The 10,897-nt window shown below is 36.5% G+C and overlaps 1 protein-coding gene across 10 annotated transcripts in view; it reads left to right on the forward strand.

The window, feature by feature from the left end:
* Positions 1 to 10,050, forward strand: part of LOC129721488 (zinc finger MIZ domain-containing protein 1) — an 82,445-nt gene extending 72,395 nt beyond the window's left edge. For 7 of the 10 annotated variants that reach the window (XM_055674130.1, XM_055674132.1, XM_055674131.1 and 4 more), the window contains 9 exons: positions 1,411 to 1,519; positions 4,508 to 5,387; positions 5,444 to 5,790; positions 5,860 to 6,051; positions 6,112 to 6,254; positions 6,316 to 6,705; positions 6,760 to 6,985; positions 7,050 to 7,622; positions 7,691 to 10,050. In XM_055674130.1, coding sequence (XP_055530105.1) covers positions 1,424 to 1,519; positions 4,508 to 5,387; positions 5,444 to 5,790; positions 5,860 to 6,051; positions 6,112 to 6,254; positions 6,316 to 6,705; positions 6,760 to 6,985; positions 7,050 to 7,622; positions 7,691 to 7,828 — 2,985 coding nt within the window. In that variant the 5' untranslated portion in view covers positions 1,411 to 1,423 and the 3' untranslated portion in view covers positions 7,829 to 10,050. Of the gene's footprint in view, positions 1 to 54; positions 275 to 1,410; positions 1,520 to 1,580; positions 1,768 to 4,490; positions 5,388 to 5,443; positions 5,791 to 5,859; positions 6,052 to 6,111; positions 6,255 to 6,315; positions 6,706 to 6,759; positions 6,986 to 7,049; positions 7,623 to 7,690 lie in introns of those variants that run through there. The other 3 variants (XM_055674127.1, XM_055674133.1, XM_055674134.1) reach the window with 3 other exon arrangements.
* Positions 10,051 to 10,897: the final 847 nt, after the last annotated feature.

A 10,897-nucleotide genomic window follows, 5' to 3' on the forward strand; every position in this document is an offset into this window, starting at 1 on the left:
TCTTGGCTGGCTTCGGCTCGCTCAGAGTGCAAACAATCATGAAACAAACGCAGATGATGGGAAGAAGGACTTGAAGGGTATTGGTTAATCCAATGCGTGTCGTAGTTTCATTTCCATCGTGCCACCATCGCAAATATGAGGACGGATAAAGCAGGATCGCACACCACAGACACCTTCTATTTAACAACCGAGAAACACAACATTCATCATAAATGACGAAGGGGGCAGTTGGTGAAGTTGACAGCCTTACGGTGGATAGCAACAAGACTGAAAAGTGAGAGTTGCGAATAAATAGTGTGACGTAATAAATCGAGTCTTTGTGGTATTCGTAACGTATATTGAGTGATTTGTTTGAGAACATTAAGATAGCCTGTTGAATACATTCAAGTTGATTTTGGCAATGAAAAATGTTCTTACGAATCGTAAAACAACGTCCGCCGTACCACCCGACTCTTTTGGTTTCCTGTAAAATGTGGTAAATGTTTCTGCTGTTATATGTGTATATTGGGAGAGCTGTTTTAGAGAATGTTAGGATATGCTGCCGAATTGATTTTTAATTCCCACCATACAGGATACAAAAAATTAAAGGAAAAATTACGACAAAAACTAATTGTATATCCTACCGGCTTACTGACACTGACAAGTCCGAATTCCAAGTAAGGCTTATAAGACTTACATCAACAATTTGTTGTTAAATTCAATTAAAATGCTTATGCTAACATAGTAAAGCCTCTCTTGAAAGGTAAAATAAACTTAAGCTATTTGGCATCACTGGGAATTTGTTGTGAAGAACAATATTTTTGAATGTGGGTGTATATGTACTGTGTATATATGTGCTTGTGTACACTCAAGATTTTAACAATAATAAATCCCTGCATTCTTCAAAAGTTGTTGTAAGATATGAGTTCCAAAGATTGCTTTAACAAATTTTTAAAACACAGGAATCATTTAACATGGATGTACAGTAGTAGAGTTTTCTAAATTTTAAGAACAGTTTTTTGCTCGATGTTAGGATTAAGTGAATGATAACTAATTGTGATGTATATGTATCAATTGCTTTTTTCTATTCTCACACTCCGGTTGCCTTTCGTATCGTTGCATACACGTAAAACAACCTTTTATAGATGACAGAGAACAGACGATAAAAATTCATCCTCCAGAAAAAATATTTTCAGCTAAAAATGTCCTGTTCTTTTGCAAATGATTCAACCACACAAATTGTCTGTTTGAACCAGTGACATGATAATAAGTACTTTATTTGTACATGTATCAAGAAGCCACTTCTATCTGCACAAGTACTGAATTTTTGATGATTTCACTTCTCATATGATTGTATTTAAAATTAAGTCATACTTTCTCTCATTGCACATAAATAACAACTAATTCTATTACTATTTCTTTTTATTCTAGATATGAAAATGCTATGAGTGCCCAGGGGGGCTCCCCAGGGGTCCCATCTTTGGGTGATCGCAGATCTCCGCTACCAGGGGATTTGTTTCAGATTCACAACGACTTATCGGCAAGTATACTTCCATGCAAATGTTTCAACTACTTTTAAGTCAAATCTTTTTCTAGAGTAGATAACAACCTGATGGTTAAAGCAATGTTAACTCGTCATCGTAGCTTTTGAAATAGTGTGAAATTTTTACCAAGCTTTTATTAAAACCGGCGAATCGTAGTTTGCCTCGGGGCTAAAAATTCATTCAAGAAATGGTTGCTGCAGCCGGAGGACAACAATGTGGTATGGACCTCGGTTATAATCCGCAGGTAATTGTGAAAAGTACAGTTAGTACATTTTACCAACCTCATTACAAACCGATAAAAAATCTGTTAACCAGTGCTGTTATTTTTTTGATTTATTTCCTGAAATTTTTGTTCTCAGCAATAATACTACCAGTTACATGATTTTAATTCAAATTATAGGGAGTTTCTCTGGTTTTACATATTTGAATCACAAAAAAAAATTTTTTTACGTGATCAATAAATTTGAAATAGCACATTTCAACTTGCAGCGGACGGATTTTTCGTGGTACGCGCTGGAGCCTAAAGTTTTCATCTGAAACATTTATTCATTATTATCCGTGTGAATTAATATCAGGAGCAAAATTAAACGATTTTAAAGTATTGAGGAAACATCATCTAGCTTACTACTGCAAAAAAAGTTTTATACAATATCTTACATTCAAGTACTCGTTTATTTTACACCCTATTGAAAACTTTTTAGAACTCGTGAATTGGTTTACCCGTTTTTTTGCAACCAGTACCGCTATTTTCAAAACATTGTTTCAAACATTTCAGTCAACACCAGTTGAGCTACATAACTGCACCGGCTCGAGGAGCAATATTCACTGCAATACTAAGAGTTGAGCAATGATAAAAATCGATTTGTTTTTGATTTTAAAGGAGAATCTCCCCTTAAATTCATGCATTGAAAAAATAGGTCCCCGAAAATTGTTATATTTAGACAATCCAAAAACACCGATTATTGATTGTCAGCATAAACGGTATAGTTCAAGACCAACTCCAAAATTTACAGTGGTTGATGAGTTTGTTCATTGTAAACTTTTAAACCTGTCTTGTGCCAATTTGTACATAGGGGTTTTCGGATGTTTCTGAGATATTGACTTTGAGCTTCACAGTGCCGGGTTGAAGCGGCAGGAGGGGAAAGGCTGCTGTGGTGTGTTAGATGTACTTTTATCATTCTTAGCAACTGTTGCATCGTTTTCTCATGAAAATAAATATAGGAATTTTCGAATGGCGAGCGTATTTTTGCGAGATCAGTTTCACTTTTTTTTCCTTGTAAAAAGGGACTCAAACTCAGAAACTTTAAATTCGATTAGAACGTAAAATTGTATACAAGAGCTTTCGATTCCGGGGCGCCTTCTATGCCACGTCATAACAGATGCCTTTTGCTATATGGCATGAAACCAATAAGTCGAATATAAGTCCTCAAAGTGAAATAATCGAGTGTTTCCATGAGCACGTTTATTTTGGTATTCGTAGTTTTTAAAGAACAAAAAGAATATAGGATCTAAAACACTACCACATTATTAGGACTTCACAAGCTGTCTTTCATCAAGTTCTTCAGTGATATGTAACTATTGATTTACATGAAAATTCTACTAAAAAGAACGATATTGTGATATTTATTCAAAATATTTGGTTTTTTCCATAGTTGTCAAGTTGTCTTGCATCAAGCTTTTCATTGATATGTAATTATTGATTTACATAGAAAACTATTCTAAAAAAACGGTTTTGTGATATTTATTTTTATATTATAACAATATCGCACGCTTAGCCTTAAGGCTAATAGCGGATCCGATCAACTAGATTAGTTGAGAGAAGGGAGAGCTAGCCGACCGACATCGCTAACCACAGAACCACGGGGACCACTATTTTTATATTACACTAATTCTTAAGACAAGTGTGCACATTTTTGTCAAATAAATGTTGTGTGAACAAAAAAAAGTGTGCACATAAACAGTAGGATAGAGTAAGATGATTGGTTTTATTTTTTTTAAATAACACCAGACTCGATGTTTATGCATTTTTAAATCATTTGGCATTTTTCGATTTCTATGTACTCTCGTCTTGGTAGATTTGCGAAGGTAAAAAAATCACAACTTTGAGCGATTTAAGGCACTTCTGAACCTATTGAGCTGAAATTGGGATTGAGCTGAAATTTTTTCTATACAGTCATTGTCAACCTAGTGTACCGGTATCAGAAAGATTTCTATCAAAAGTTACCTGTAATATCGAGTTTATACACTCAGCTGGATTGAGCAAACTAATGCAGGTCAATATTATAGGCGTAGGCGGGATCTACAATATGTTGCAGAGGTTACTTATGATGAAAATTTGACTGACACCGGTACACTAGTTGTGTTGGCAGGAATAATGATTTTCAGCATTTAGTTCGACATACTTAGCTTTGAAGCTATAGTATTTTGAGGGAAATTCTTGTATAGCATCAGGTTACCTTTTGAAGTCATTCGCAAAGTTGTTGAGCATCAAAAACCCTACCTTTTGAAGTCATGAAACGTTTTGCTTAAACCATTTTGAGCTCTCTAGAAAGAAAAATGTATAAAGTGAGTTTTCCCATACGAATCTCTGTATAAATTTAAATTGCAATACGCCAAGCGGAGACAAAACCAATCGACTTCCAATAATTTCAGGATTGTTTGAGACCCCAAATAGAATAAAAAAACTTGATTCTGGTATTGTGCTATTGTGGTCAATATTTTTCATATAACGACGGCTGCGAAGTCTGTGTTTAATAAACAGAGCAATGAGAGCAACCTCGGTTCTACTGCCGCGCAGAGCAAGTCCATATGCAATTTTACCAAAATAGAGCTTCTAAGTGGAAATGGCAGCTATTAGTGACGATGTAGTTTTGGCTAAAACGCAAAGAAATTTTAAGTACCTTCCAAATGACGTTACATTAAATATCACTTCTTGTGATATGTGAAGTGGTAATAGATATCTAGCAGTTACTTTCTATTTGCAGATGAACAACATGGCGATGCATTCGCAATCTTCATGGAACCAAATGAATGGAATTAGCCAAATGGTTGGCATGAATCATCAAATGGGTGGCGGAGGAGGTAGCGGTAATGGCACTCTAAACCAGATGAACGCTGGAATGAATCCAATGGGTCAGATCAGTGGTAATGGTGGTGGAGCAGCTGGAGGTGGAGGAAATATGGGCGGAATGGCAGGTATACAAATGAGTCAAATTGGATCGATGAATGGGATGAGTAACTATGGCAGGCATCACCAACAAATGAATCCAATGGCACAGATGATGAATATGGGTATAGGCATGGGTGGTCAAATAGGACCCGGTACCGGGATAAACGGAATAAATCAGATGAACAGCATGAATCCACTTAGTCAAATGAATCAGATGTCCCCGATGTCAAAGATGCAAGGAATGGCCAATGGTTATCCTCCACACCCGAGACGAATGACACCTTACCCCAATCCACAGATGCAGATTGCACAAAAAAGGTCAATGTATGGAATGGGCCAACAAGCGATTCCTGGAGCAGCTTCACAGTTTCCACCTCATCAATCAGCCGGAGTTCCTTTACCGATGCAAGCTAATACCGGTTACGGAAGGCATGGACCGATGCCGATAAACTACCGCGGGGGACCTCCAATGATGCAGCAACGACAGAACACTCCTCCCTACAGTGCCAACACTGGCCATAGTCAACAGTATTACAATGCGGGTTATCAAAATATGCAAGGCTATCAACCGGACATTCGAATGAATTACCAGCACAGTCCTGTGCCCGGTAATCCTACCCCTCCGCTCACCCCTGCCTCTTCCATGACACCATACATAAGTCCGAACCCAGACCTCAAGCCAAATTTACCACATAGTATGTCACCTTCGAAATGTTATTCTTAGAACAATAATCTTAATTCATTTTTTTAGAAGACGAAGAGCTACGACTTACCTTCCCTGTAAGGGACGGTATTCTGTTGCCACCGTTTCGACTAGAACATAACCTAGCCGTCAGCAATCATGTTTTCCAGTTGAAATCAACAGTGTATAACACCCTTATGTGCCGGCCGGATCTTGAATTACAGCTAAAGTGTTTTCACCACGAAGATCGACAGATGAATACCAACTGGCCAGCCAGTGTACAAGTGTCTGCCAACTCGACTCCACTGGAGATCGATCGTGGTGATAACAAGAACTCCCATCGTCCTCTGTACTTGAAGCAGGTCTGCCAACCAGGTCGAAATACTATCCAGATAACTGTTAGCACGTGCTGTTGTGTAAGTGAACCGATTTTTTTTTCACAGTTTCTTGTTTTTTTCTCATCGTGTTTTCTTTACTTCCTTTAGTCTCATCTGTTTGTACTTCAATTGGTACATAGGCCATCTGTAAACCATGTATTGCACACACTACTAAAACGTAACCTCCTCTCAGCAGAACAGGCGGTGGCAAAAATTAAACGAAATTTTGCCATTGGTCATACAACAAATCAACCTCTAGGTGTTGAAAAGGATTCTCTTGAGTCTGCGGCCTCAAATAAAGTTGGTTTTCTCAGAAAAATGCTTGGAGCGGTATTATTAAAAAAATTCTCTCCACATTAGGTTTCCCTTAAATGTACTATCACCTCGAAGCGAATAACATTACCTGCCCGTGGCCATGACTGCAAACACATTCAGTGTTTCGACGTAGAGGCATATCTAGCTCTCAATTGTGAACGCGGTAGCTGGCGATGTCCTGTGTGCAAGTAAGTGCAACCAACACGACCAACTCATTCGACTCAATCTACCATCACTTTTTAATTTCAGTAAACCTGCCTTGACCGAAGGTCTTGAGATCGATCAATACATGTGGGCAATCCTCAACACACTCAATTCTTCCAACACTCCAAATGGCATGGAAACAGAAGAGGTTGTTATCGATTCTCAGGCTAATTGGCGGGCGATAAAACCAGCAAATGGAGCCAATCCAGCGCTTCCGGGTAGCAATACTCCAGGTGCTGACGGCAGCATACGGGGAAGATCTACTCCGGTTTTAGCAGGCATCAAAACAGAGTCAGATGGGGAAAGCAAGCAGTTTAGCAAGGTGATGTCTCCAGGGTCGACCTCGTTACCCACGTGGGATAACATGAATGCAATGAGTCCTTATATGAGTCCTGATATGAGTTCCATTGCAAGCGGTAGCATGATGAGTTCAAAGTAAGTTTGATCTCTGTTTGAAACACTCTGAAACAAGGTTCATGTTTATTTCAGTAACTACAATCAACGAACGCAGTTTGATTCATTCGGCAACCCTCTCAAACAAGAAGTTTTCGGAAATCCTACTAAACAGGAAGCGAACTCTAACTCGCAAGGCATAGTTACCAGTAGTGGCTCCGGGAGCGCTGGAGACTTCGGGAACAACCCACTGGTGCATTTAAGCGATTCAGTCAATTCACTTGATCCTCTGAATGCTATGGAAAAATCATTGAACGATCAGGTAGTGTGGGGAATATATTGATTCATTTGTTCAATTCTATGATTCTAATTGTCATTTTTTCTAGATGCCACACACACCTCATACGCCACATACACCCGGAGGTGGAAACTCTTCGGGACACCCATTGACTCCAGGCGGTCCACCCAGTGTACCACCGGCAAGTGACAACAATTCCAGTCAAGCAGGTAATGTTGGAAACAGCAACAACAACAGCAGCAGTAGTGGTAACAACAGTAACAACAATAGTTCAAATAACAATAGCAGTAGTAGCAGTTCTGGTAATGCAAACAGTAACAATCAAAATAGCAGTAGCCATAGTAACCCTAGTGCTAGCAATTTTATGCACTCACCACAGCATCAGCAGCAACAAACTCTGGGCATGGCTAACAATCCAGCAGTTAATATCATGAATTCACCTCAGAGTTTGATGAATTCTCCGCAAAACATGATGAACTCTCCGCAAAGTGTGATGAATTCGGCGAACAATCTTCAGCAAAATTTGATTAATACGATGAACACGATGATACAAAACCAGCAACAGGTTGGATTGGTCGGTTTAACGGATGTCAATCTACCAGCAGATTTAAACTTTGATCCTGCTGCAGTTATCGAAGGTGAAGGGGGCAATGATTTAAATGTAAGCAAAGCTCTTTAATCAAGATTAATGTATTTGAAGTGAATGTTCTCTTATTTTCTCTCAAACAGTTGCTTCCGGACAATGTGGTTGATCCAATGGAACTGCTATCTTACCTAGATCCGCCACCGGATCTCAATACGCCACCCTCTAGCGGCTCTAGTAACAATGCCAATAGTGACGACATTTTGGCAGCTCTCTTCGACTAGAGAGCATTGCATATGATACTACACTGATAGGAAAATCGTATTTCAAGCTAAAATGTGATGGTTCTTGTTTTTGTTTTCATTCAACTGTCAGGATACTGTCAAAGTTGTTTGTACAGAACGATTAATTGTTTTTCTAAATGTGTAAAAAATACTGCTTGATTCGATGGAAATGCAAAACAAAACTGTAAAAACAAACGCTAAATTTAAGAACAAATAAACATGTATGAAATGTGATTTCGAATGTGGCGTTAATTCAAATCATAGGTAACAAACGAACCAACAAATAATAGAATCTTGAAGTGATAGCCAAAATAGTTTCGCGACGCACTACTTATTTTTTTATTAGGAAGACGTGAAATGCTTACAGCATCAATTTGTAATTTAATATTTATTTTCCATGAAATAGTTTTTAGTCTTTTGTAAAAAGAAGATTATTTATTTTGTACAAAAAAGGCCACAGATGACGAATAGTATATTATTTCGGCTTTTATGTTGATAAAACATGGATCGACTCTGTTTTATAGAGATTAAAATGATCTTAAATTCTAATTCGAAGAGGAAAAAAAATTAAAAGTAACAGAATTGTTTAAGTGAAATGTTAAACTTAATGATATTAAATTTTAATCAAATGTGTACAAAAATGGAAAATTTTGCTAACTTAATTCAATATGAATACAGCTAAATAAATTAAAAATAAGTCTCACGCATATATATGCATATTTAAAACAAGCTGACGACACTTAAAGAATAGCCTGCAAATAAATCGAACAAGTACACTCAAAAAGTGGAAAATGGTTATAATTTTCGCTCTCTTAAATGTTCGTAGAGTATTAAAATTAATCAACCTATATTTCTTACACAAATATACAATCGATACAATCTGAAAAAAAAATATTCGAAGCGAACGATTGTCACAAAATTAGTAAAACCTGCAAAATAATTGCAAAGGAGTAATAGAAAATGAACGGCTTCAACTTTGTGACCTTTAATTTATTATAAAAAAATATTTCAAAAATAACCATTGATCAGTCAAAAGGATGCCAAACCTGCGGTCAGTATGTTTTGCACTCCAAACCAAGAAAAAAGTTCCTTAATTTATTTCTCCCAATTGCATGTTATAAGTTTAGCTTTTCACATATGGCTCACAAGGGGGCCAGTTTTGCTTATTTGTTCATTTCTTAGAACAGATTAATAGTCCCACAAAAATGACATTTAACAATTCCTCGAAACTATGGGAAACATTAAATGATTCCTCTCGCGACATCAAAGTTCCAAGCGTAATAGAGTAGTAATTTATTGTATTTTTGTATCCCTGAACAAACCCTATAAACTGCATCCAAAAATTTTTTTTATCATTTGCGAGTAATGAGCGAAAATCATACCATATTTATTTATGGTTTCAAAATAATTGATCGTAAAATCAGTAATCCAAATAACAAAAGTGATAGTTATTTATATTTAAATGTAAAGCATCACTATGATAACTGAAACGCGAAACATGTTCTAAAGAACAACAAACCACAAGGTAAATAAAAAATCAAAATCTTGAGAGATAAAAATTGAGAATTGATGAACTGAAATACCAGTTAGTATTTTTAAGTGCATCAAAATATATCAAACAACATTCTATCGTTTTCACCCTGATGAACTAACTAAAAGTTTGAAAAAAGTCTTCACGAGAATATAATACACGAGTTTTTTGCTCAGAAAACTATTAAAAATAAGTTACATATTTATTGCTTCCTTTTTCTGAGAAAATGTGCTACATTGTTTTGATTCTTTATGAATAAAGTATTCAGAAAATGCTTACAGAACTTCACTGCCGGCGATAGTTTAAGAGAAACAAAAATAATGAATTAAATAAATTATTTCAGGTATTTTTTGTAATATACTTCTTGGTTGCATTCAACTACTGGTAAAACTACTTAACCCTCTAGTACCCAAATTAATTTTTAGACGGACTTCGAAAAAATCACTATTAAGCCTCATAAACAAGTTCTTATTGAAGCTTTTTAGAGGTTCGACTGAAGACCGCCTTGAGGCGGCACTGGGCACTAGAGGGTTAATAAGGTTGCTTTGCCGTGTGTGGTTTTTTAAACCATCTTCCACGGTATCAATTACCTTGCTTTCTTCTGAACCACCATAACTGAACTTTATTTGTTGTAACACCTACATTTTTCCAATTTTTCTTTCAGAGATTAAAACAATGTAATCGTAATATGCTTAATTTTCGTCGTAGTGGTCTCTTTGAGTTATTAGAAAGCATGTTGACTTTATTTGAACATAAACTGAAGAAGGAGTGATAATTGAAAAACAGTACTAACTTCAAATAACGTTTTCTGAATTTTATGTAGGTGGAACTCTTATGCTATCACCAGCAGTACAATTGACGAATACTTCCTACTTTTTTATTCAGCTGCATAAACCTAAATTTGTGTACATAGTTTATCGAGATGAGAAAGCTGAAAAATGGGATAAATGGCAAGCAAACGTATGCAAATAACAACTTTAAATTAATTATATTTAAGAAAAATACCCAAAAAAGGCAAAAAGAAATTTTGAAAATAAAACAAAGTGGTTTAAAAAATTATAAAAAAATTTGAGTTTCATTTCAGAAGTGCGTAACTGTACTATCTTTCTCTCTCGCTTGTTTTCAACTCCATAATATACTGCAACGCTACCACAATCTTCTACGTAACCAAATACAGTTTGTTAACGAGTTTAGTGTTCAGCTGTCGCATTTATTTTTTACTGCATGCAGGAAGTGCAGAAAATTCAAAACACAGAACCTGGTCATAAGCACACCACTAGTGGAGTAGGCAAAGACTTGGCCCTGTTGTGCTTGGCTTTGCGAAAAATCTACCACTGATTGAATTCAACGCTGTTCGCCAGGTTCAATTCTTTACAGTCAGTTATACGCCGGTCGCGAAACTGAAAGGAGTTAACTATAAAGAAAAGCAAAACAAAGTTGAAAACGGTTTTACCTGTCAAATGAATTTTCAAGTTTGAACATATTAATTTCTTACAAGGACATTTGAGAGTGGTACTGCCGAATGGTGGTTTTCTTAA

This window comes from Wyeomyia smithii, chromosome 2, assembly GCF_029784165.1.
Source record: "Wyeomyia smithii strain HCP4-BCI-WySm-NY-G18 chromosome 2, ASM2978416v1, whole genome shotgun sequence".
NCBI classification, from domain to species: Eukaryota; Metazoa; Arthropoda; class Insecta; order Diptera; family Culicidae; genus Wyeomyia; species Wyeomyia smithii.